Source organism: Paralichthys olivaceus, chromosome 11 (assembly GCF_024713975.1).
Source record: "Paralichthys olivaceus isolate ysfri-2021 chromosome 11, ASM2471397v2, whole genome shotgun sequence".
Lineage (NCBI taxonomy): Eukaryota > Metazoa > Chordata > Actinopteri > Pleuronectiformes > Paralichthyidae > Paralichthys > Paralichthys olivaceus.
In genome coordinates, this window is record NC_091103.1 from 211480 (window position 1) to 237202 (window position 25723).

Here is a 25723-nt window from a genome sequence, read left to right on the forward strand (position 1 = left end):
CTACAAACAGTACCATTTATACTATATACAGTACAACTATAGACAGTTGTACTGATACTACAAACAGTACCATTTATACTATATACAGTACAACTATAAACAGTAGTACTGATACTACAAACAGTACCATTTATACTATATACAGTACAACTATAAACAGTAGTACTGATACTACAAACAGTACCATTTATACTATATACAGTACAACTATAAACAGTTGTACTGATACTACAAACAGTACCATTTATACTATATACAGTACAACTATAGACAGTTGTACTTCTACTGCAAACAGTATGACTGATACTGCAAACAGTACTATTACTACTGCAAACAGAACTGATGGTACTTTCAAACAGTACTAGTGTAAATGCTACTACTATAAGCAGTACTATTAAAACCCTCAACAGTACTACTAGTACTGTAAACAGTATTACATTACAACATTTGTAGCACTACTAACACTTCCTTTATTAGTGCATACAGTACTATTGATAGAGATCTGAAACATGGTTGATAATCAATAATCACTCATATATTTATATTTATCACAGTAACGCACCACGATGAAGACTTACACTACATGTCCCACAATCCACCGCGCACTTTCCATATTGACGCATGCGCGCTGCGGCTGAGTCCAGGGCCGGGTAACATGGCGACTTACGTGGACATTCTGAAGAGCGAGTTTCCTGAGATCGACGCGGAGCTTTTCGATTATATCACAGGTGAGACACCGGGGACAGAGCCGCGGTGTGCGGCTCCAGTCCACTGGCACACACCGGCCTTCACTCGGCCTGTTAGCCGGGAACTGCGCCTCTGTAGCCACAGAGCTTATGAGCTAACACAGTTAGGCTAACAGCAGCCGGAACACCGGGCGGCACGACGTGGGCCGGTTAGCTCCACCGAAACCCGGGTCAGCGCGAGACTCAGAGCCGGTGCGAATGGACCAGACACGGAAGATCCACAGGAAGGAGAGTTAGAGACAATAATCCAGAAATGTTACAGGAAATAATCCAGAAGTGTTAGAGACAATAATCCAGAAGTGTTAGAGACAATAATCCAGAAGTGTTACAGGAAATAATCCAGAAGTGTTAGAGACAATAATCCAGAAGTGTTAGAGACAATAATCCAGAAGTGTTAGAGACAATAATCCAGAAGTGTTACAGGAAATAATCCAGAAGTGTTACAGGAAATAATCCAGAAATGTTAGAGACAATAATCTGATACTACAAACAGTGGAAATAATCCAGAGGTGTTAAACAAAATAATCCAGGAGTGTTAGAGGAAATAATCCAGAGGTGTTAAACAAAATAATCCAGGAGTGTTAGAGGAAATAATCCAGAGGTGTTAGAGGAAATAATCCAGAAGTGTTAAACAAAATAATCCAGAGGTGTTAGAGGAAATAATCCAGAAGTGTTAGAGGAAATAATCCAGAAGTGTTAGAGGAAATAATCCAGAAATGTTACAGGAAATAATCCAGAGGTGTTAGAGGAAATAATCCAGAAGTGTTAAACAAAATAATCCAGAGGTGTTAGAGGAAATAATCCAGAAGTGTTAGAGGAAATAATCCAGAAGTGTTAGAGGAAATAATCCAGAAATGTTACAGGAAATAATCCAGAGGTGTTAAACAAAATAATCCAGAGGTGTTAAACAAAATAATCCAGAGGTGTTAGAGGAAATAATCCAGAAGTGTTAAACAAAATAATCCAGAAGTGTTACAGGAAATAATCCAGAAATGTTAGAGGAAATAATCCAGAAGTGTTAAACAAAATAATCCAGGAGTGTTAGAGGAAATAATCCAGAGGTGTTAGAGGAAATAATCCAGAAGTGTTAAACAAAATAATCCAGAGGTGTTAGAGGAAATAATCCAGAAGTGTTAGAGGAAATAATCCAGAAATGTTACAGGAAATAATCCAGAGGTGTTAGAGGAAATAATCCAGAAGTGTTAAACAAAATAATCCAGAGGTGTTAGAGGAAATAATCCAGAAGTGTTAGAGGAAATAATCCAGAAGTGTTAGAGGAAATAATCCAGAAATGTTACAGGAAATAATCCAGAGGTGTTAGAGGAAATAATCCAGAAGTGTTAGAGGAAATAATCCAGAAATGTTACAGGAAATAATCCAGAGGTGTTAGAGGAAATAATCCAGAAGTGTTAAACAAAATAATCCAGAGGTGTTAGAGGAAATAATCCAGAAGTGTTAGAGGAAATAATCCAGAAGTGTTGAACAAAATAATCCAGAAGTGTTAGAGGAAATAATCCAGAAGTGTTAAACAAAATAATCCAGAAGTGTTACAGGAAATAATCCAGAAATGTTAGAGGAAATAATCCAGAAGTGTTAGAGGAAATAATCCAGAAATGTTAAACAAAATAATCCAGAAGTGTTAGAGACAATAATCCAGAAGTGTTAAACAAAATAATCCAGAAGTGTTAGAGAAAATAATCCAGAAGTGTTAGAGGAAATAATCCAGAGGTGTTAGAGGAAATAATCCAGAGGTGTTAAACAAAATAATCCAGAAGTGTTAGAGGAAATAATCCAGAAGTGTTAGAGGAAATAATCCAGAAGTGTTAGAGGAAATAATCCAGAGGTGTTAGAGGAAATAATCCAGAAGTGTTAGAGAAAATAATCTAGAAGTGTTACAGGAAATAATCCAGAAGTGTTAGAGGAAATAATCATTATTATATAAAATTATAATATTTTTATTGTTACAGGAAATACTCCAGGACCGTTACAGGGAATAGGCTTTAGAGGAAAAATGTGTATTGTTGAGGGGGTGGTTTCTGTTGTCAGTTGATCCCAACCACATAGAATGTAAATGATTTCCTGTGGCGTTCTGTCGAGCAGCGTGGGTGGATGAGTCTGCCAATGAACGAGCTGCAGAGGCTAATCAAGACAGCTGGTCAGACCTCTAGTGTGTGCGTATGTGTGTTTCAGGTGTCTTGGGCAGTGGCGGTGCTGACTTTGAGGATGGAGAGGAGGTGTACGACGCCGTCGGTGGCGTCCTACAGGAAGTGTCAGCTGACACTAAGAACGAGGATGACGTCAGAGACATCTGTCTCCAGATGTTCAACACTCTCAAACTGTGAGAAAGGACAGATGTGTGTTTTCTCTGTGTGGATTCATTTCACGCGGAAAAACAAAATCACGAGACAGACATCTTAACAATCAAATAATAATTTTAAAGGCAAAGTATATCATTGTTTCAGGTTGTGAGTTTAACAAGGAACGTTGTAACGTGGTCTGTTTCTCAGGAATAATCATCATGGTTCTCAGAGGCAGGTGTTGTTGGACGCTCCTGTTCAGCTCTCTCAGATCTCTTCAGACACTGGTCAGAATCACACCCACAGCTACCATCATCTCTGTGTAACATGAGTGTGAAGTGAAACAGTTTGTCAACATGTTTGTTTCAGATTCAACAGCCAAAGATGTTCAGGGGATCTGGATGATGAAACGAGCTCAGAACACAGTGAGTCTTCATTCTTCACCTGCACCACCTCGTCTTCAGAGGAACTCATATTTTTACATGATTGTTTGTTTATTTGATTTCATGTGGTTTTTATGTTTGAAATATACACTGATGAGTTCTAACACATCATGTGATGTCACGATGCTGTGATGTCATCACTTCCTATGTTCCTCTCTTCAGACTGTGGACGCAAAGAAACTGGAGAAGGCTGAGGCGAAGCTGAAAGCTAAACACGACCGCCGGAATGAGAAGGACTCACAGAAACCCTCAAGTCCGCTGTCAGTACACACCTCTTCATCACACCTCTTCTTCACACCCCTTCACATCTCTTCATCACACCTCTTCATCACACCTCTTCATCACACCTCTTCATCACACCTCTTCATCACACCCCTTCACATCTCTTCATCACACCTCTTCATCACACCTCTTCATCACACCCCTTCACACCCCTTCACATCCCTTAATCACACCTCTTCATCACACCTCTTCATCACACCTCTTCATCACACCTCTTCATCACACCTCTTCATCACACCTCTTCTTCACACCCCTTCACATCTCTTCATCACACCCCTTCACACCTCTTCTTCACACCTCTTCATCACACCCCTTCACACCCCTTCACACCCCTTCACACCTCTTCTTCACACTTCTTTTTCACACTTCTTCTTCACACCTCTTCATCACACTTCTTCTTCACATCTCTTCATCACACCTGTATTCCTCTGTTGTCCCTGACAGCGTCCTGGAGGAGGCGTCAGCTAGCCAGGCCAGCAATAAGAAGGACAGTCGAGTCGACCAATCAGGGAAGAACCGCAGCTATGATATTCGTATTGAGAACTTTGATGTTGCGTTTGGAGAGAGGTGAGTGAGGGACAGTTTTATACATATAGTATAAGTAAATAAATTCACAAATAAACTTGTTGATAAAACTGAATTGTTTCTATATTTACTTGTTTGTATATATTTCATATTTTTGTATAGATTAATTATATATGTGTATATGTACTACTTCTCTGTATGTTTAATATTTTTTGTGCATAGGTGTCTGCTGCAGGGGGCAGAGCTCTCTCTGGCATCAGGTCGGCGGTACGGTCTGATTGGTCGTAACGGTTTGGGGAAGACAACGCTGCTGAAGATGTTGGCGAGTCGTAACCTCCGTGTCCCGGCTCACATCTCTATCCTCCATGTGGAACAGGAAGTTGCTGGGGATGAGACGGCGGCGCTGCAGAGCGTCCTGGAGAGTGATACGCAGAGAGAGGAGCTGCTGGACGAGGAGAAGAGGCTGAACGCTCGCATCGCCAACGGAACGTAAGATTAATACATCAGTTAGTAATCTATTCCACAGTTAGTAATCTATTCCTCAGTTAGTAATTTATTCATCAGTTAGTAATCTATTCCTCAGTTAGTAATTTATTCATCAGTTAGTAATCTATCAATACACTGCTGACAGTGTTGATGGACCAGTGGTGAAACAGATGCCAAACAGGTGTAACAGGTGCTGTTGTCATGCAATGTTGGCGCTCTGATCTTGTTTCAGTGCTGAAGGGATGGAGAGCGTTCGACTGTCGGAGATCTACGTCAAACTGGAGGAGATCGAAGCCGACAAAGCCCCGGCCCGGTAACCATGGCAACCACAGCAACAAACTGTTACTTACTGTAACACTTACTTACTGTTACTTACTGTACTGTAATTACTGTAACAGTTACTGTGTATCTCAAACTGTTTACAAGTCATGTGATCACAGTCTTTGTTCTTTGTTGACTTTATTAATTTGTCTCGTCCAATCAGAGCTTCCGTCATCCTGGCCGGTCTCGGGTTCTCTCCCAAAATGCAACAGCAGATGACGAGGTGAGACATCGCCTGTCACATGATCATCTCATGATGAGGCAATAAGACGCTCAACAATGTCTCTGTCTGTCTGCCCCCCCCCCCAGGGAGTTCTCAGGAGGATGGAGGATGAGGTTGGCGTTGGCCCGAGCTCTGTTTGCTCGGTGAGTTCTGTCATTAAATGATATTGGATGAGTGTGAAACTGCTCCGGTGATGATGATGATGATGAAGGTGATGATGAATGTGATGATGAAAGTGGTGATGAATGTGATGATGATGAAGGTGATGATAATGAAGGTGATGAATGTGATGATGAAGGTGGTGATGAATGTGATGATGATGAAGGTGATGAATGTGATGATGATGAAGGTGATGAATGTGATGATGATGAAGGTGATGAAGATGATGATGAAGGTGATGAATGTGATGATGAAGGTGGTGATGATGAAGGTGATGAATGTGATGATGATGAAGGTGATGATGATGATGAAGGTGATGAATGTGATGATGAAGGTGGTGATGAATGTGATGATGAAGGTGGTGATGATGAAGGTGATGAATGTGATGATGATGAAGGTGATGATGATGAAGGTGATGAATGTGATGATGAAGGTGGTGATGAATGTGATGATGATGAAGGTGGTGATGATGAAGGTGATGAATGTGATGATGATGAAGGTGATGAATGTGATGATGATGAAGGTGATGAATGTGATGATGAAGGTGGTGATGAATGTGATGATGATGAAGGTGGTGATGAATGTGATGATGATGAAGGTGATGAATGTGATGATGATGAAGGTGGTGATGAATGTGATGATGATGAAGGTGGTGATGATGAAGGTGATGAATGTGATGATGATGAAGGTGATGAATGTGATGATGATGATGAAGGTGATGATGAAGGTGATGAAGATGATAATGATGGTGATGATGATGATGAAGGTGATGAAGATGATGATGAAGGTGGTGATGATGATGAAGGTGGTGATGATGAAGGTGATGAATGTGATGAATGTGATGATGATGAAGGTGATGATGATGAAGGTGGTGATGATGAAGGTGATGAAGATGATAATGATGGTGATGATGATGATGAAGGTGATGAAGATGATGATGATGATGATGATGATGAAGGTGGTGATGATGAAGGTGATGATGAATGTGGTGATGATGAAGGTGATGAATGTGATGATGATGAAGGTGATGACGATGAAGGTGATGAAGATGATAATGATGGTGATGATGATGATGAAGGTGATGAAGATGATGATGATGATGATGATGATGAAGGTGGTGATGATGAATGTGGTGATGATGAAGGTGATGAATGTGATGATGATGAAGGTGATGACGATGAAGGTGATGATGATGATGGTGGTGTTAATGAATGTGATGATGATGAAGGTGATGAAGATGATGATGATGAAGGTGATAATGATGATGATGAAGGTGATGATGATGATGGTGATAATGATGATGATGAAGGTGGTGGTGATGATGATGATGATGATGAAGGTGGTGATGAAGGTGATGATAGTGGTGATGAATGTGATGATGATGGTGGTGGTGATAATGATGATGATGAAGATGATGGTGATAATGATGATGATGAAGGTGATGAATATGGTGATAATGATGATGATGGTGATGATGAAGGTGATGATGATGATGAATGTGATGAAGGTGGTGATGATGATGATGATGGTGATGATGATGAAGGTGATGAAGATGATGATGATGTTGGTGATAATCATGATGGTGATGATGATGATGAATGTGATGAAGGTGGTGATGATGATGATGATGGTGATGATGATGATGATGAAGGTGATGAAGATGATGATGAAGGTGATGATGATGATGATGAAGGTGATGAAGATGATGATGAAGGTGATGATGATGATGATGAAGGTGGTGATGATGATGATGATGAAGATGATGATAATCATGATGGTGATGATGATGATGAAGGTGATGAAGATGATGATGAATGTGATGAAGGTGGTGATGATGTTGGTGATAATGATGATGATAATGATGATGATGGTGATGAAGATGATGAATGTGATGAAGGTGGTGATGATGTTGGTGATAATGATGATGATGAAGGTGGTGATGATGATGATGATGTTTTGTCTTCATCAGGCCGGACCTGCTGCTGCTAGACGGTGAGTCACTGCTCAGTGAGACAGCTGTTTACAGGTAGAAGGAGGAGGAGGGGTGAGGGAGGAGGAGTGAGGGAGGAGGAGTAAAGGTCCCATCTTGAATTCACTCCCTCATTCAAAGGGTCCTGTGAAGATCGTGAAGTCATAAATGCAGATCAAGTTAATTTCGACGAGTTGATCAGACGATGACATCCACACCAGTGAGGGGGCGGGGCTATGTGCCAGACAGCCAATAGGGAGTCAGTGTAGTCTGTCACAATAGTAATAGCAATAGTTGTCATTACTTGAAGTAGTACTACGAAAGTACTGAGGTGTATTCTTGTGTTTGCGTTTCAGAGCCGACCAACATGTTGGATGTCAGAGCCATCTTGTGGTTAGAGAACTACCTGCAGGTCAGACCCGGGATTCACTTTCATGTTAGCATTCCTCATTGAAAACAATGGGAACTTTTAGCCATAAGCTAACAATAACGTATCTTGAAAACCCTGTGCCTCCTCGCTCAGACGTGGCAGTCCACCATCTTGGTCGTCTCCCATGACAGAAACTTTCTGAACGCCGTGGTAACGGACATCGTCCACCTGCACACGCAGAGGCTCGACAGTTACCGTGGCAACTATGAAAACTTTATTAAAACCAAAGAAGACAGACTGAAGAATCAGCAGAGAGAGTACGAGGCCCAGCTGCAGTACAGACAACACATACAGGTACTACAGACAACGCATACAGGTACTACAGACAACACATACAGGTACTACAGACAACACATACAGGTACTACAGACGACACTACAGACAACGCATACAGGTACTACAGACAACACATACAGGTACTACAGACAACACATACAGGTACTACAGACAACACATACAGGTACTACAGACGACACTACAGACAACGCATACAGGTACTACAGACAACACATACAGGTACTACAGACAACACATACAGGTACTACAGACGACACTACAGACAACGCATACAGTTGTTCTACAGACAACACATACAGGTACTACAGACGACACTACAGACAACACATACAGGTACTACAGACGACACTACAGACAACACATACAGGTACTACAGACAACACATACAGGTACTACAGACGACACTACAGACAACACATACAGGTTTTACAGACAACACATACAGGTACTACAGACAACACATACAGGTACTACAGACGACACTACAGACAACGCATACAGGTACTACAGACAACACATACAGGTACTACAGACAACACATACAGGTACTACAGACAACGCATACAGGTTCTACAGACAACACATACAGGTACTACAGACGACACTACAGACAACGCATACAGGTTCTACAGACAACACATACAGGTACTACAGACGACACTACAGACAACGCATACAGGTTCTACAGACAACACATACAGGTACTACAGACGACACATACAGGTTCTACAGACGACACTACAGACAACACATACAGGTTCTACAGACAACACATACAGGTACTACAGACAACACATACAGGTACTACAGACGACACTACAGACAACACATACAGGTTCTACAGACAACACATACAGGTACTACAGACGACACATACAGGTACTACAGACGACACTACAGACAACACATACAGGTTCTACAGACAACACATACAGGTACTACAGACAACACATACAGGTACTACAGACGACACTACAGACAACACATACAGGTACTACAGACGACACTACAGACAACACATACAGGTTCTACAGACAACACATACAGGTACTACAGACAACACATACAGGTACTACAGACAACACATACAGGTACTACAGATGACACTACAGACAACACATACAGGTACTACAGACAACACATACAGGTACTACAGACGACACTACAGACAACACATACAGGTACTACAGACGACACTACAGACAACACATACAGGTTCTACAGACAACACATACAGGTACTACAGACAACACATACAGGTACTACAGACAACACATACAGGTACTACAGATGACACTACAGACAACACATACAGGTACTACAGACAACACATACAGGTACTACAGATGACACTACAGACAACACATACAGGTACTACAGACGACACTACAGACAACACATACAGGTTCTACAGACGACACATTCAGGTTGAACTGGTACGGTCACATGATTGTAGGTCCGTTGTGTGATTGGTGGTTTCAGTGACATGATGTTTTCCCATAATGCTTTGTGTGTGTGTCAGGTTTTCATTGACAGGTTTCGATATAACGCCAACAGAGCAGCTCAGGTCCAGAGTAAACTGAAGCTGCTGGAGAGACTGTGAGTCCTTCTTCTTCTTCTTCTTCTTCTGTGACTGTGACTGTGAGGAGGGAGCAGTTCAGGGTTACAATGGTTGAGATAATAATGAACAGTTTAAATGGAAGAACATTCTCACAACATTAGACACTGCAGAATATCATATGATCAACAACATCATCTATAGCCTCATCAAAAAGCTACTCAATTATCAACACATGTGCAGATGCATTCAATGCAGGTATGATTTTATACACTTGTATTGATTCCTGAACAATGATAGTACTCAATAGTAAAAACTAATCATATGTCCTCAGACAGTTACAAGATGATAAATGGAGATAAATTAGACTGATGAAGAAAAGTAAACAGTGACGTGTTGTGTTTCCTTCCTCAGACCGGAGCTGAAACCCATGGAAAAAGAAACTGAAGTCACTTTAAGGTACGAACACAAACATGGTCCTCAGAGGATTTACCACTGGAACTCTAGAATATTTATTTTGGATGGATGATGGGTAATCGATGGATGGATGATTGATGTGTGACAGCTGGTGTCGTCCTCTCACAGGTTTCCAGATAACTTTGAGAAGTTGTCTCCGCCCATCCTGCAGCTGGACGAGGTGGAGTTCTTCTACACTCCCGATCAGCGACTCTTCTCTGGACTCAACCTGTCGGCCGACCTCGAGTCTCGAATCTGCATCGTACGTGTCATCGTTACAAAACAACCAGTCAGAGACGGGATCCGATGGATCCTTAGTGATCACATGATTTAACTTCTCCCCAATCATAACGTAAACATGTGAAGTAAAACTGATCAATAATCAGTATCAGGAGAGTATTGGTGTGAATTGATCTGTTGTCTCCTGACAGGTCGGAGAAAATGGCGCCGGCAAAACCACCGTCCTCAAACTGCTGATGGGCGAGTTGACGCCAGTCGGTGGAGTGAGACAAGCTCACAGGTGAGACAAGCGGCCAATCAGAGCAGAGGAGGAGCCTGTTCATCACCTGACTCTTTGTTTGTAGCATGTATATAAACATGTACTGGGACGTTTTCAGGGAACCATTGATTCTGTGTCTGTCGGGAACATTTCCTCTCTGTTTACGCTCTGACATTCTGTTTTCGTCCATGTTAATGCGATATCTCAAAAATGCTGTGAGGGAATTTCTTCAAATTTGACACAAACGTTCCCTTCCACTCAAAGATGAACTCATTAGAGCTCAGAGGTCGAAGATCACAGTGACCTCAGCTGAGTCTGTAAATACATGCTCTGATTGGTGGAGACAAACAACCACATGAAGAAATTCAGATTCATCAAACTGTTTCTTGAGCGTTTACACATTTGTAAAAGGAAGCCGGTTGTGAATAATCTGGGAATTGTTTTCAGGGAACTGTTGGTTTCTCTATCATTTTTAAGGTCTCGATATGTAAAGAGCGTTGAGCTAATGCATAGTAGGACTTGATGATTGTTCTTCTGTGTCATCAGGAGCCTGAAGATCGGTTACTTCAGCCAACATCACGTGGATCAGCTGGACCTGAACGTCTGCTCTGTGGAGCTGCTGCTCAACAAGTTCCCCGGTAACTATGGCAACGATAACCAAAGACAGTAGACAGTAATTGCACCCACGTGTTCTGCTGTGATTGGCTGTCGCTTGTGTGTGTCTCAGGCCGTACGGAGGAGGAGTACCGCCACCAGCTGGGAGGATACGGTATCACTGGAGAGCTGGCCACGAGGCCGGTGGCCAGTCTGTCAGGAGGACAGAAGAGCCGGGTCGCCTTCGCACAGATGACCATGCCATGGTAATAGAAGGCTCAGGAAACAGCTGTTTGTGCGTTTGATGATGATGATGGTGGTGGTGATGATGTCATCGTGTCTCTGTCCTTTAGTCCAAACTTCTACGTCTTGGACGAACCGACCAACCACCTGGACATGGAGACGATCGAGGCTCTGGCTAAAGCTCTCAACAAGTTCAGAGTGAGTGAGGGAGGGAGGACGGACAGGTGTGTGTGTGTGTGTCTCCTGAGTGTTTTCTCAGATGTGTCATGTCATTTGTATCAGGGCGGAGTCATCCTGGTGTCACATGACGAGCGTCTGATCCGGTTGGTGTGTAAGGAGCTGTGGGTGTGTGAACTCGGGAAAGTTCGGCGAATTGATGGCGGCTTCGACGAGTACAGAGACATCCTGCACGAGCAGTTCAGGAAGGAGGGTTACCTGTGAGGCTCCGCCCACTGCGGAATGACCGCCAGTAACAGAAACCCTGCCCCCTCCATAACAACACATGTCACAGCAGCCAATCAGCAGCCAGGGCGGGCCGGAGGATGTTTTCTTCTCTGAACTGTCTCATTGCCTCAGGGGATGCGAGCTGATTGGTCTTTCGTCACCTGGTGAGGTCACAGCGGACTTGTTGTGTTTTGTATGGACTCAGCAGAGGTTTGAAGTTTTATCTGTTTTAAAGGACGTGACGTTAAACCAACGTTTACATTCAGAGACAAACAATAAAAACATGAGTCACTTCCTCGTCTTTCACTTTTTCTTCAGTCGTGATGTCACCTGTCATGTAAACATGACAAACATATATATGTATATATATTTATATGTGTATATATATATATATATAAATGTATATATATGTATATATATTATATGTATATAAATGTATGTATATGTATATATATTTATATGTATTGAAAGCATTAGAAATTAGTTTGAGGTTTTATCTGAGTCAAACAAAACGTTTGGTTTCAGCTGAATGGAGGCCAATGACATGAGACTCCGCCTACACTGAAAGCTCATCGCTGTTGCTATGGTTACATCTGGAGTTCTCCAGCCTCTGGATCAGAGACTCATGTGAACTGATTTTGTTTTATTTTGAAAACTGGTTTTGTGTTTTAGTCTGAACAGACACTGAGACTGTTGTAAACGATGACGCCCACGTTCTCTTCCTCATTGGTTCTCATCAGTCACGTGACTACCAGCGGTGAACACAAAGCGCCGCTAACACTTCCTGTCAGTAACAGTTCCACCTCGTCGTTGCTCTTCTGTAACTAAGCAACCAACTGCAGAGGAGACAATTTACTTCCTGTTCACATTTCGTGTGGGCGGAGAAGTTGCCAGCGTCAAACGGGGACATGTTTCTAAGTTTTATTTAAGAACTGGAATCAACATGTGACACATTTCTTAGCTCTGATTGGCTCATTGATTGGTCAGGTTGTCGGGACTTAAAATAAATAATATGCAGATTTATGTGACGTGACTGTGGTCATGTGACTGATGTCAGAGGATGAACTGATCAGACCTGAGGTCAAAGGTCACTGAGACTGACACAAACACCTGGGGAAATGATGTTTATATTCAAAGGTCAGAGTGAACATGTGATCAGGTGACACGCTAACATTTGATGACAATAAACCACAGACTGAGGTCAGAGGTCACACGACCAGTGGTCAGTTGGTGGCGTCTCTACTGCTCTGGTGTCCAGGCTGCTGACGTCTCCTGCTGCGTCTTCTCCCTGACGTGGGGGAGGACAGCGTCCCTGTAGAACATCTCCAGCCTGGAGACCGTCTCCTCCCACAGGTCAGGGTCAAACTTCACCGGGACAATGGCTGTCTCCTTTGTTGTGAAGACCACGAGATCGGCCTGTCGCAGGCCCGTCACTGCCAGCTGACACTGGATCTGTGTGAAGTAACTGTGAGACGTCTTCAGATGGTAGAATGGAGACTGGGACAGGAGAACAAGGAGGGGACGTTAGAGACGAGGAGAGGACATTAGAAATGATGTTAGAGAAAAGGAGAGGACGTTAGAGATGAGGACAAGAAGACAGGATGTTAGAGACAAGGTGAGGATGTTACATATGAGGACAATAAGACAGACAGGATGTTAGAGACAAGGTGAGGATGTTACATATGAGGACAAGAAGACAGACACGATGTTAGAGACAAGGTGAGGATGTTACATATGAGGACAAGAAGACAGACACGATGTTAGAGACAAGGTGAGGATGTTACATATGAGGACAAGAAGACAGGATGTTAGAGACAAGGTGAGGACATTAGAGATGAGGAGGGTGCAAATTAGGCTGGACGTTGAGGACAGATAAAGGACATGAAACAAGGACAAGAAAGGCAGTGGACTAAATCAGTTCAACAACAGGAAGGAGACAAAACACATTAAAAAATGTCGTACCCCTCCGGCCTCATGTCCAGCATTGTCCTGTATTTCCAGACAGAAGCCAGGGTCGTCCCTGCAGGCGTCCTCCACTCGTCTCTGTCTGTGTTTGTAGGGACACTTGACCTCCAGGCACAGCAGCCATTGGCCAGTCCGGCTGTCTGTTACAATTCCATCCGGACTTGCAGCCAACCACGGCCGCTGGGCGTCGATGAACAGACCGCAGTCCTGAACCGCAACCGGCCGACCTAACGCCGAGGACTTGAGTCTCTGCAGAATGACATCATCACAGTAAACCATCTTTGCGTGTTTAACGTGTTGTGGTCTTTTGGTCTCGGCTCACTGTGTGGAACTGTACCTGGTAACTGCTGACGGCCTCAGCCTCCATGTTGACCCCCCAGCTCATTGCTCTGGTCTGGACTCTGCGGCCCTCACCTGTCCAATCAGAGTCGTTGATGAAGAACCAGTCACTCGTCCTGAAACCAGTTTTTAACTCTGACAGAAATAACTAAACTTTTGTTTGGGTCAGTGATCTGGTGTAGGAGGGTGTGGTTTACCTGTGATAGCAGTCAGGTAGGAGGTGGGTGGGGTTTTACTCTTGCCATGAACGAAGCGGCAGTGAGCGACTCTATGAGCCACAGAGGCTGTGATCCGGTTTCTCCTCCAACAGAACCAGTCCTGGTTGGTCCTCTGTCCGCGGGTCAGAACCTCCACGTCCTTCACCACAGCCCTGTCCATCTGGACCCCCAGACACAGAGGAACCTGCTCCAGTCTGGGACAGGCTCTGTTGGAGACCTGATCTGGTTTCTGGGAAGGACCTGGATCTGTGGCAGTCATCGGAACTAGTTTTTTATTGGGTTTCTGATCGGGGGTCTGAGAACAAGGATTTCGTCCATCATCAGGACGTGGTCTCACTATAGGAATCAGATCAGCCTGGGTGGTGTTGTCCACATGTTGGCACCCAGTCTGAGTGGGGCGCTCAGCTCCAGGTCTGGTCCTTTGTGTCCGACTGCTTCTGGTTTCAGTTGTTGTAGTGGTTTTGGGTCGGGCTCCATCTCCAGGAGTGTGGATAGACGGATGGTACCTGACCTGAGGCAGGATGGTTTTCTGGGTCCGACCGGTCACAGACACCTGAGCTCCTGTGGTTGATTTGTTTTTCTGCATTTCCAAGACGTCTGCATCAGAATCAGGATCAGATTTAACGACTGGACGAAAAACACATCTGAAACGAGTCTGATCAAAAAACGGAACAGGAACAAACATCTGATGAGTCGAGTTTAAACAGCGGAACACAGTTCACATGTGTTTGCTCATGTGACCTGTGTCATGTGACCTGTGTCATGTGACCTGTGTCATATGACCTGTGTCATGTGTCATGTGACCTGTGTCATATGACCTGTGTTATGTGACCTGTGTCATGTGACCTGTGTCATATGACCTGTGTCATGTGTCATGTGACCTGTGTCATATGACCTGTGTTATGTGACCTGTGTCATGTGACCTGTTATGTGACCTGTGTCATGTGACCTGTGTCATATGACCTGTGTCATGTGACCTGTGTCATATGACCTGTGTCATGTGACCTGTGACATGTGTCATGTGACCTGTGTCATGTGACCTGTGTCATGTGACCTGTGACATGTGTCATATGACCTGTTTCATGTGTCATGTGACCTCTGACATGTGTCATGTGACCTGTGACATGTCATATGACCTGTGTGGACTTTTATTGAAAAGGTGAATCAGGTGATTTTAATGTGAGAAAATGAATCGAATTAAATTATAAACTTATTCACACATAAAAAAACAAACCACCGTTTCTGTAGCGGAGCTTCAATTTTGTTGTTGTCGAATGTTGTTGACAGGAATTAGGATTAGGATTATCCGAGTTGTCGTGAACGCAGCATGAATCCCCTGTCGGAGGTGTCACATTTTAAATCTTCCTCTTGTGAACCTCACACTTGGTTCCGTCTTAATATTTCAATTGAATTTAGAAATGAAAACACCGGATGTTTACACGTCACGTGTCGTTTATGTAAAAAAAACAAAAAACCTGAAACTTTTTCTTCTGTCGATGAAACAAGTGAAAGATTTTATACCTGGTGTTCACTTCCGGGTCACATGTCAACAACAACGACCAGGTTTGTTCGAGTCTTTTGCTGCGTTAGTTCTAGTTGAACTGGGTCAGAGTGGTTAGTTATCCTGGGTTAGTTGAACTGGGTCAGTGTGGTTAGTTAACCTGGGTCAGTTAACCTGGGTCAGTGTGGTTAGTTAACCTGGGTCAGTGTGGTTAGTTAACCTGGGTCAGTGTGGTTAGTTATCCTGGGTCAGTGTGGTCAGTTAACCTGGGTCAGTGTGGTTAGTTAAACTGGGTCAGTGTGGTTAGTTAACCTGGGTCAGTTAACCTGGGTCAGTGTGGTTAGTTAACCTGGGTCAGTGTGGTTAGTTAACCTGGGTCAGTGTGGTTAGTTAACCTGGGTCAGTGTGGTCAGTTAACCTGGGTCAGTGTGGTCAGTGCTGGTGGAAGCAGGTTAAAGCTGGTTAGCTGTAGTGAAGCGGATCTTACCTGGACGTGGAGTCCGGATGAATCCAGAACAGAAAGTGATTCTATTTCAATCGACGCTGACTCATCGTCTCGTGACGTCACGTGTCCGGTGTTTGTCTCTGATCGATCGACTCGTTCGTTTATCGATCGATGAAATGTAATGACGTCATTGATCCAGTTCGTGTTGCAAATAAACGTTTGTTTAAAATTCATTGAACAAAAAAAGAACCCGAGACCAGTGGTGGTACCGCCCCCTGCTGGCTGATCAGTCACAGACATGCTGAACTTTAAATCAATGAAAAAGAATTCACAGGTTTTATTTGAGCTTCACGAGTTGTTCTCTTTAAATGAATTCACTGAAGCAGCTGAACGAGCCCTCGGCGCTGTCTGACAGGTGGAGGTGTCATGGCGGTGTCTCAGGTGAGTCCCGGTGTGTTCCTCAGTGATCTGGACTCAGCTCTGAACGTCGGTGTGTTGACCAGCAGGAACATCACCCTCATCATTAACGCCAGTGGACTGCAGGACGTGTCCTACCCTCAGCTGGACCTGCAGCTCCTTCACGTCCCCGTCCAGGATCAACCTCACGCCCCCCTAAGCCACTACTTTGAATCTGTGGCTGAAAGGATCAGTCAGAACCAGACAGGGGCCACGCTGGTCCACTGCACCGCAGGCAGGAGTCGATCCCCCACCCTGATCATGGCCTACCTGATGAGGTAGCACCCCCTTGACCTGGAGTCTGAAACCATCAGGGTCTGTGTGGTCATTTTAGAGTCTGATCGGGATCTGGTCTCTGATCTGGTTCTGGTCTGTGTTTCAGGTGTGAGGGTCTTAGCCTTCGTCGGGCTCATGAGCAGGTTCTGGATCAGCGACCCTTCATCAGACCCAATGCAGGATTCTGGTTGCAGCTGATGGAGTATGAGCGGACTCTGTTCAGCAGGAACTCAGTGCGGATGGTGAGGACGTCCTGCGGCGTCCTGCCAGAGGCTCTGCAGGACTCTGAGGACACAGCTGCGTACTGTGTTAACATCTGAGGAAGCTGCTCCAGATTCTCCTGAAGGTCCAGACGTTGTAACACATCACAGAAAAACAAAAACTCAACAAATGAAATAAAATGAAAACATGAATCAGTTGATTTGATGAAACAGGAAACAGACTCTGGATATTTTTCTAATTATATTTAAAAATCTGCTCTGAAAACAAACTTAATGTGAGTGTTTGAACTGTTGATGTTTAAATTTAAATCATTTATCACGTCTGATGTGTGACGGACACAAACAGACGACAACACAAACAACTCATCACGTAGAAAAACACAAAACTAAGTTTATTGTTGTAGAAGTAAAGTGAAAACATGGAAAGTGATCAATTATCAATCTGAACAACAGATCCTGGTCTCAGTACTGGTTCAGGTCCTGGTCTCAGTACTGGTTCAGGTCCTGGTCTCAGTTCTGGTTCAGATCCTGGTCTCAGTACTGGTTCAGGTCCTGGTCTCAGTACTGGTTCAGGTCCTGGTCTCAGTACTGGTTCAGATCCTGGTCTCAGTACTGGTTCAGGTCCTGGTCTCAGTACTGGTTCAGATCCTGGTCTCAGTACTGGAAGCTCCTCTTGGTCTGGATGTCATCAAGGATCTGCTGCAGCTCCTCGTCTTCGAAGCGTCCCTCCAGACTGAGAACAGATCAAACTGAGTTTATGTACAAAGTTTCACAAACGAGTGAGTAATGATCACACACATATATATATATATATATATATATATATATATATATATATATATATATATATACATGTGTATATATATATATGTATATATACATGTATATATATACATATATATATACATGTATATATATATGTATATGTATCACTGTTCCTCCTTCAGAGGATTTTCTGTTACTAAGCAACCAACTGCAGAGGAGACAATCTACTTCCTGTTTACATCACATGACCAGTGTGGAGTTTGAAGGTGTGTGAGTGTGGGCGGAGCCTCTGTGTAGTTCTGACCTGGGGATCAGAGCTTTGGCCTCCTCTGCAGCCTCCGGACACAAGTTCGCTAAACTTGACAACTCGAACTTATGAAGTTTCTTCTGCAGGAGGAGACTGAAGGGGGGGGGGGGGGGGGGGGGGTGAGTCAGAGCACAAACTCCTGCTTATTGTCCAGGTGAGACGTCAACAGGTGGAAGTTTACCTGCGCACGGCCGTGATGGTCTCTCTGTTCTTGAAGCGGCTGAATCGAGCCGTGTAGTTCAGAGTCTTCATGAAAACCTCGGACAGTTCCTGTTCGTCCTCCGCGCTCTCGTTCTGCTGCTTCCTGTGTTCCAGCAGCATGTGGACTTCAGAGTTCAGCAGCGTCTCCGCATTCTCAAACTCTGAAACACAAGCACACATCAGCCTGGACCTGGTCTGATCCGGACCTGGTCTGATCTGGACCTGGTCTAATGTTGACTTAAGAGTTCATCTGCGTCTCAGCATCCTCAAACTCTGAGACCTCGTCTGATATGGACCTGGTGTGATGTGGACCTGTGTGATGTGGACCTGTGTGATGTGGACCTGATGTGGACCTGATGTGGACCTGATGTGGACCTGTGTGATGTGGACGTGGTGTGGACCTGTGTGATGTGGACCTGATGTGGACCTGTGTGATGTGGACCTGATGTGGACCTGGTGTGGACCTGATGTGGACCTGATGTGGACCTGGTGTGGACCTGTGTGGTGTGGACCTGGTGTGGACCTGTGTGATGTGGACGTGATGTGGACCTGGTGTGGACCTGGTGTGGACCTGATGTGGACCTGGTGTGGACCTGATGTGGACCTGATGTGGACCTGTGTGGTGTGGACCTGGTGTGGACCTGATGTGGACCTGGTGTGGACCTGGTGTGGACCTGGTGTGGACCTGTGTGATGTGGACCTGGTGTGGACCTGATGTGGACGTGATGTGGACCTGGTGTGGACCTGGTGTGGACCTGGTGTGGACCTGTGTGGTGTGGACCTGGTGTGGACCTGATGTGGACGTGATGTGGACCTGGTGTGGACCTGGTGTGGACCTGGTCTTGTTGGACCTTTAGACACTGACCTTTAGGAAACAGCAGCTGTGACGCGTCTTCTTCAACATCACCGACATGAGGAGGAGCAGCGCCGCCTCCCGCCGCCATGACGACACTTCAGCGGGGACCGAAAAAAGTTACCAGAGGACCGGGACTGTCACCGGGGACAGGAACGGACCACAGAGGACAGGAGTCTGTTACCGGGGACAGGAACGGACCACAGAGGACAGGAGTCTGTTACCGGGGACAGGAGTCTGTTACCGGGGACAGGAGTCTGTTACCGGGGACAGGAGTCTGTTACCGGGGACAGGAACGGACCACAGAGGACAGGAGTCTGTTACCGGGGACAGGAGTCTGTTACCGGGGACAGATCTTAACTCGCCGCCTTTCAGCCTCTGACACAGAATCACTTCCGGGTTCCACAGCAACCACTTCCTGTCTGCCGTTTGACTCTTTCAAAATAAGATGGAGCAGCGCCCTCCGGTGGATAGTTACTGTCAGTGTCAACTTTATAAAGATAACAGATCATAATAAAATAATAATGACAGAGAGAGACAGACTATGGAACATTGATTCGGTGGTAAAATGGTTGTACAATATATTTGCTATGACGTCAATGTGCTGGTTTGATCTATACAGGAACTGTGTTCTATCCCAGCCTCCCTGAACTACCCACGGGCTCCGTCTATTTGCTGGGACTGGTTGTGTGACCGTGATGAAAGTCTGCACAGGTGAGTTTTAATAATCCGATAAAAACACACACAGCTGTTCATTCACTTCATCTCAGTTCATTCACTTCATCTCACTTCATCTCAGTTCATTCACTTCATCTCAGTTCATCTCAGTTCATTCACTTTATTTCAGTTCATGTAATAAAGTGGATTTTTACTGATGCTGATAAAACAGAAGTTACTTCACGAGAGGAGAAATCAACACGTTTGACTCAAAATGAAAAACCATCGTGAATTGAATTCACTCAGTTCATTTGAAACTAAGAGAAGTTAATCAAATCAAATCTTCAGAAACAAACAGGAAGTCAAACTGTGACACACCTGAGACACGTGGTGTTTCAAGATGGAGGATTCTCATTTCACAGGAATAATAATAAAACCTGTTCAACCTCAGATATCAATAAATAATCGATCCAACGAAACTTAAAACACACACAAACAATAAAAGAGACATTTAATTCACATTTCTATTGTTTGATGATAGTTACAGGATTTAATCATCTTTAATAATCAATTCATTTATGATAAAATCTTTCTCAGTTTGTCTGTCATCGTTAAAAAAAACCTGATCATGATGTTTATATTTATATTTAGTTCTAATGTTTATATTTATATTAAGTTCTAATGTTTATATTTATATTTAGTTCTAATGTTTATATTTATATTAAGTTCTAATAGTTCTAATGTTTATATTTAGTTCTAATGTTTATATTTATATTAAGTTCTAATAGTTCTAATGTTTTTATTTATATTATATTTATATTTAGTTCTAATGTTTATATTTAGTTCTAATGTTTATATTTATATTAAGTTCTAATAGTTCTAATGTTTTTATTTATATTATATTTATATTTAGTTCTAATGTTTATATTTAGTTCTAATGTTTATATTTATATTAAGTTCTAATAGTTCTAATGTTTTTATTTATATTATATTTATATTTAGTTCTAATATTTATATTTATATTAAGTTCTAATAGTTCTAATGTTTATATTTAGTTCTAATGTTTATATTTATATTAAGTTCTAATAGTTCTAATGTTTTTATTTATATTATATTTATATTTAGTTCTAATGTTTATATTTAGTTCTAATGTTTATATTTATATTAAGTTCTAATAGTTCTAATGTTTTTATTTATATTATATTTATATTTAGTTCTAATATTTATATTTATATTAAGTTCTAATAGTTCTAATGTTTTTATTTATATTATATTCATATTTAGTTCTAATATTTATATTAAGTTCTAATGTTTATATTTATATATTTAATAGTTCATCACTAAATCACTCTTCTTCTTCTTCTAATTCTTCTTCATCTTCTTCCTCTTCATCTTCTTCTTCTTCATCTTCTTCTTCTTCTAATTCTCCTTCATCTTCTTCTTCTTCTTCTTCCTCTTCATCTTCTTCTTCTTCTTCCTTTTCTTCTTCTTCTGTTTCTTCTTCTTCTTCTTCTTCATCCTCAGGAGATCAGGCTGCAGTAAAGGGAGCCTCAGAGTTTGTGGAAACTTCCCAGCATGCACCTGTTGGAGCTGGTTTCATCATGTGTCAGTAATGAGACCCAGAGGACAGAGTCTGTGTGGACGTCTGGACACTAGAGGACAGAGGCAGCTTCACTAATGACCAATTAACAGCAGCAGGGACGATGGGAGGACACGCTGTGTCCTGGCGTCTCCCACAGGAAGGTGAGTGATGTCGCCGTGGTTTCACTGACCATCAGTCATGACTTGAAAAAAAAACAAAAACCTACGTCTGAATTTTGGTTCGATGTCTCCGAGATGTGTTTTGAGGTCATGTTTGACGAGAGACGGTTGATTGTTGACGGACAGGCCTCCGATTATTTCGTTCTTTTCGTTCTTGGTGAAAGAGAAAAGTCAACGCGGCTGAAATGGGCTTGTTTTTGGCTCCATGCGTCAGAGACCCTCCTTCTTCATGATGTCACTTAGTTCTTAGCGTGTGCAGCAGTTTGATCATATGAAGAAGGTGATAAACGATCTGGTTTATTCTGGAACTTTGTGGTGAAGATTAGAATTTAACCATCGGATCAGTTTCCAGCACAAACGTATAACTTTCATTTCTGATTCTGAGGCGATGGGCCCCTGGACACTGACATGTGACAGGGCCCCACGCCCCTTCAGGGGCCCGGGGCCTGCACCCAGTGGGCCCCTTCACTTTTACCTCCAAGATACCAACTTCTCACTGTAGTAGGGCGAGCAGCAGGGGGCGCAACAGTGGGCCATGAGTCGTCGTCAGGGACGTGACTCATTTAACCAGCAGATGATTTTTCCCTTTAACGCCAAAGTTTGTGGAGTGTCCTCTAAAATAATAAAATATAATATAATATAATATATGATCGTCATAAGTAAGACAATTATAAATGTGTCCAAAGAAGGAGGCCACAGAGAAGTTGCTTTTACATTTGATAAATATATTCAGATTCATTTTATTTATATATTCACTCTATTACATCTTTATTAACATGTTGAGCATGTTTAGTATTCAGTTCAGTTTTATTTGCATGCACCAAATCATTAGAAACTTATCTCAAGGCTTTTTACAGAGAAGGTTATTAGAAATATTCCATTTTCTGTTCTGTGTGTTTTGAGTTAAACGTCGTCACTGTTAATTACACATAATAAAACGACTTTTTAAACTTCCTCTAGATGTTTAAGTCAAGTGCATCTTCAATATTAAAAGGTAGAAACTCAGCAGCTTTATTATTCCACATGAACTCAAATACTAATGAATAGATCTGCTTTTAATTTTGAGACAGTTCTACTGACGTTGTTGTAAATGAGTTGAAAGTGACGACAGGAAACAGGAAGTGATTCAGCTGCTTCTCGAGGGTTTGACTGAATGTGAAGAGAAACACAACAAGTGTCTGGTTCCAAAGCTACTTGATATATTCTGGTTCCTCAGTGTTGGAATCTGTCATCACACTGAGGGTCAGTCAGTCAGTTAGGTAATTAGTCAGTCAGTCAGTTAGGTAATTAGTTAATTAGTCAGTCAGTTAATTAGTTAATTAGTCAGTCAGTCAGTTAATTAGTTAATTAGTCAGTCAGTCAGTGAGATGTGATCTGATTCTTTGGGTCACACACTGTATTTATTATTTCAGCTCTTCCTCCACTAGTTCTACAACTTTAATGAATCAACACAGTTACAAGCTGAAGAAAACTAAAGATTATAATAATCAAAGTTCTTCATAGTGAAACAAAGTGAATATTTTAAAGACAAAAGAAATAGCAAAGTACAACAGAGACGACTGACGGTGCTTTAAAAAAGTTTTTTCCTTGTTTTATTAAGATTATTAATGATGCATTCACAGTTTGTGACCTTTTCCCATGATACTTGACCTTTGTGTTTCTTTTATTCACAATAAGCTGATGTGTAATATATTCAGATTCAGTTTGTTAATATATTCACTCCTTTACATTTTATGAATCATTTCAGATTCATTATATATATGTATATACATATATATATATATATATATTCACTGTATAGATCTGTCAGGTATCAGAACGTTTCGTGTCACATTTTCCTCCCAAAGAGCAGATTCTTGTATACAATGCGTATTTTGGACATTTGCAGTCCGTACAGTAACGGGTTGACGAGCGGCTGACATAGGAGCCAGTACAACGATAAAAAAATACGTAACAGTTTGGGAAGACTTTTCAAATTAAACCTGCTCTGCATGATTTCAAAGAAAGCCCCGAAGGAGAAGTTGAGCAGCGACAGCAGGTGGGGGGTGCAGGTGCTGACGGCTTTTTGTCTCGTCTGCTTCGAACCAGAGAAACAAACTTTTAAAATCCTCGCGTACGTGTAGAGAATCAAAATGATGAGACCAAAGATGACTGTGAACATGTGAGTGAGTCCAACGATGTTGTTGACCGTGGTGTCAGAACACGACAGTTTGACGATGTAATAATTGTCACAGTAAACCTTGTTGATGATGTTTCCACACAGCTGTAGAGGGACGGCCTGAGAGAAGAAGAAGTTGGATAACAGAGGATAAATCCAACTTAGAGCAACGAGCATGATGATCTTATTAGATGTCATTTGTCTGTTGTACTGCAGAGGGAGACATATAGCAAGATATCTGTCATAGGACATGATGGCTAAGGTGAATATCTCCACGCCGCCGTAAGAGTAGAGACAGAAAACCTGCAGGAGACAAACTGAAGCAGAAACCGTGTGAACGTCCGAGAGAATCTGAACCAGGAGCAAAGGAAACAAGCCTGTGCTGCCGTACAGTTCATTTACAAACAGGCTGCACAGAAACACGTACATAGGTTCATGGAGACTTCTGTTCATACAGATAACTACAATCAGCAGCACGTTGGCACAAACGATCAACAAGTACAAAATGAAAAGTATCATGAAATACAAGTATTTGAAAAGTCCAGTGTCAAAGTAGGCACCAAGCGTAAAATAAGAAACATGTGTGGAGTTCAATGTGATCTTCATTTCAGTCCTTTAAGAGAAGAGTGACACTGTTCAGGGGAGAAACACATCGTGTACTTACATGTCCAGTGTGTATGTATGTATATATATATATATATATATATATATATAAAGGTCAAATTTACCAATACCTCAACTAAATGATATAACTCAATATCACAGGTGCTCACAGTCGCCGTCCTGCTGTCTGTGGTGACTTCCCTGACTGAGCTCTGCTGTTTTGAACCTTTCCGGTGAGAGGACGTCCACACTGGTGGACGTCACAGGAGTGGGTGTCAAACCTTTTCTGAGGACAAGTCACGACTCACTGATCATCATCAAGTCTCCATCTCCACTGTGTATATTATATAATGTAAAAGAATATGTTATGTTATAACAGAATTATAATACTATTATATTAATATGGTATCATTATTATGATTGTATAATATATTACAATAGGATAATAATATCATGATGTTAATAATATATGTATCAGTATTATTATATATCTATTATCATACGTGGCATAAATAGAAAACTGACTTGTAGAATAAAAGGATCAAAGCCATGCTCGGTGACCTTCCCTCCATTCAGTTTCTCTCTGTTCAACACGTCGGCAGAGAAAAACAAGATTCTCTCCTGTTTGCTCTAAAATCTGATTCTGAAAATAATAAAAAAACGTTTTTTGATCGTGAAAGTTTCCAGATGATGAAACTTTGAGTTCACAGTTAATGGAATGATTCAAACTCTTCAAACAGAATTGAATCGTTTCTACGTCAGATAGAAAATAAATCTATTCTGTGACTCATGTGTTGCCAAGAAACATCTTTTAGTTTTATATTGAATATTTAATAATCGTTCATGCATTTGTTTTTAAACACGTCTGTTTCACAGAAAATCATTTGTAGAGACAAACTTTGTGAAACGGGGACAGATCTGTAAATGAGACAGAAACTTGATTCTAGATTTAGTCACTGAACTTGATGATTTCAATCTCAATGTTCTCACGACACAGATTTTATATTCGAGAAAAGCTCGGAGAC

General features: G+C 42.3%; 5 protein-coding genes and 1 long non-coding RNA gene across 11 annotated transcripts; 3 read left to right on the top strand and 3 right to left on the bottom strand.

The window, feature by feature from the left end:
- Window positions 1–570: 570 nt before the first annotated feature.
- On the top strand, window positions 571–12266 carry abcf3 (ATP-binding cassette, sub-family F (GCN20), member 3). 2 transcript variants are annotated; one of them, XM_069534779.1, is made up of 21 exons: window positions 571–728; window positions 2937–3084; window positions 3254–3330; window positions 3413–3468; window positions 3649–3746; window positions 4213–4335; window positions 4516–4782; window positions 5012–5092; window positions 5264–5323; window positions 5410–5466; window positions 7452–7474; window positions 7808–7863; window positions 7975–8175; window positions 9701–9777; window positions 10151–10195; window positions 10322–10454; window positions 10624–10712; window positions 11238–11329; window positions 11419–11551; window positions 11639–11726; window positions 11811–12266. In XM_069534779.1, exons 1-21 carry the CDS (start codon window positions 584–586, stop codon window positions 11967–11969), a joined length of 2208 nt encoding a protein of 735 aa, XP_069390880.1. In that variant the 5' UTR covers window positions 571–583; the 3' UTR covers window positions 11970–12266. The 2 variants fall into 2 exon arrangements, 1 of the variants encoding a protein (XP_069390880.1); XR_011244593.1 differs by lacking the exons at window positions 571–728; window positions 2937–3084; window positions 3254–3330; ... (5 more) ...; window positions 5264–5323; window positions 5410–5466 and adding an exon at window positions 5499–7277 and having other exon boundaries at window positions 7416–7474.
- An 819-nt stretch (window positions 12267–13085) lies between these two features.
- Window positions 13086–17032, bottom strand: LOC109623661 (uncharacterized). 2 transcript variants are annotated; one of them, XM_069534786.1, is made up of 5 exons: window positions 16483–17032; window positions 14474–15149; window positions 14275–14351; window positions 13935–14186; window positions 13086–13469 (listed from the first exon to the last, which is right to left on the bottom strand). In XM_069534786.1, exons 1-5 carry the CDS (start codon window positions 16738–16740, stop codon window positions 13212–13214), a joined length of 1521 nt encoding a protein of 506 aa, XP_069390887.1. In that variant the 5' UTR covers window positions 16741–17032; the 3' UTR covers window positions 13086–13211. The 2 variants fall into 2 exon arrangements, with proteins under 2 accessions (XP_069390887.1, XP_069390888.1); XM_069534787.1 differs by having other exon boundaries at window positions 14474–15091; window positions 16483–16714.
- On the top strand, window positions 15913–17610 carry LOC109623655 (dual specificity protein phosphatase 14). Of its 4 annotated transcripts, none has more exons than XM_069534807.1 (3): window positions 15913–16057; window positions 16856–17174; window positions 17279–17610. In XM_069534807.1, the coding sequence occupies exons 1-3, from the start codon at window positions 15913–15915 to the stop codon at window positions 17490–17492; spliced, it is 678 nt and encodes a 225-aa protein (XP_069390908.1). In that variant the 3' UTR covers window positions 17493–17610. The 4 variants fall into 4 exon arrangements, with proteins under 4 accessions (XP_069390908.1, XP_069390910.1, XP_069390909.1 ...); XM_069534809.1 differs by having other exon boundaries at window positions 15917–16057; window positions 16827–17174; XM_069534808.1 differs by having other exon boundaries at window positions 15922–16057; window positions 16824–17174.
- Window positions 17611–17759: 149 nt separating this feature from the next.
- On the bottom strand, window positions 17760–19931 carry polr2d (RNA polymerase II subunit D). The gene is made up of 4 exons (XM_069534810.1): window positions 19532–19931; window positions 18647–18827; window positions 18463–18558; window positions 17760–18126 (listed from the first exon to the last, which is right to left on the bottom strand). The coding sequence occupies exons 1-4, from the start codon at window positions 19608–19610 to the stop codon at window positions 18048–18050; spliced, it is 435 nt and encodes a 144-aa protein (XP_069390911.1). The 5' UTR covers window positions 19611–19931; the 3' UTR covers window positions 17760–18047.
- Window positions 19840–25371, top strand: LOC138412090 (uncharacterized). The gene is made up of 4 exons (XR_011244596.1): window positions 19840–19998; window positions 20142–20233; window positions 21701–21919; window positions 24861–25371. It is a non-coding gene; the product is annotated as an uncharacterized lncRNA (long non-coding RNA).
- On the bottom strand, window positions 23633–24825 carry LOC138412087 (olfactory receptor 4E2-like). The gene has a single exon (XM_069534802.1). It carries the CDS (start codon window positions 24699–24701, stop codon window positions 23766–23768), a length of 936 nt encoding a protein of 311 aa, XP_069390903.1. The 5' UTR covers window positions 24702–24825; the 3' UTR covers window positions 23633–23765.
- Window positions 25372–25723: the final 352 nt, after the last annotated feature.

Bases quoted from the DNA above. Each gene is read 5' to 3' on its own strand.
- LOC109623655 (XM_069534807.1), top strand. From the start codon at position 15,913: ATGAAAACACCGGATGTTTACACGTCACGTGTCGTTTATGTAAAAAAA. The intron at 16,058-16,855 runs GTTTGTTCGAGT...GCTGTCTGACAG, and splicing joins ATGTCAACAACAACGACCAG to GTGGAGGTGTCATGGCGGTG. The intron at 17,175-17,278 runs GTAGCACCCCCT...TCTGTGTTTCAG, and splicing joins ATCATGGCCTACCTGATGAG to GTGTGAGGGTCTTAGCCTTC.
- LOC109623661 (XM_069534786.1), bottom strand. From the start codon at position 16,740: ATGTCTGTGACTGATCAGCCAGCAGGGGGCGGTACCACCACTGGTCTC. The intron at 15,150-16,482 runs GTAAGATCCGCT...TTTTTTGATCAG, and splicing joins CATCCGGACTCCACGTCCAG to ACTCGTTTCAGATGTGTTTT. The intron at 14,187-14,274 runs GTACAGTTCCAC...GTCATTCTGCAG, and splicing joins AGGCCGTCAGCAGTTACCAG to AGACTCAAGTCCTCGGCGTT.
- abcf3 (XM_069534779.1), top strand. From the start codon at position 584: ATGTCCCACAATCCACCGCGCACTTTCCATATTGACGCATGCGCGCTG. The intron at 8,176-9,700 runs GTACTACAGACA...TGTGTGTGTCAG, and splicing joins AGTACAGACAACACATACAG to GTTTTCATTGACAGGTTTCG. The intron at 9,778-10,150 runs GTGAGTCCTTCT...TTCCTTCCTCAG, and splicing joins CTGAAGCTGCTGGAGAGACT to ACCGGAGCTGAAACCCATGG.
- polr2d (XM_069534810.1), bottom strand. From the start codon at position 19,610: ATGGCGGCGGGAGGCGGCGCTGCTCCTCCTCATGTCGGTGATGTTGAA. The intron at 18,828-19,531 runs GTCAGTGTCTAA...CTTGTGTTTCAG, and splicing joins ACAGCTGCTGTTTCCTAAAG to AGTTTGAGAATGCGGAGACG. The intron at 18,559-18,646 runs GTAAACTTCCAC...CCCCCCCTTCAG, and splicing joins ACCATCACGGCCGTGCGCAG to TCTCCTCCTGCAGAAGAAAC.
- LOC138412087 (XM_069534802.1), bottom strand. From the start codon at position 24,701: ATGAAGATCACATTGAACTCCACACATGTTTCTTATTTTACGCTTGGT.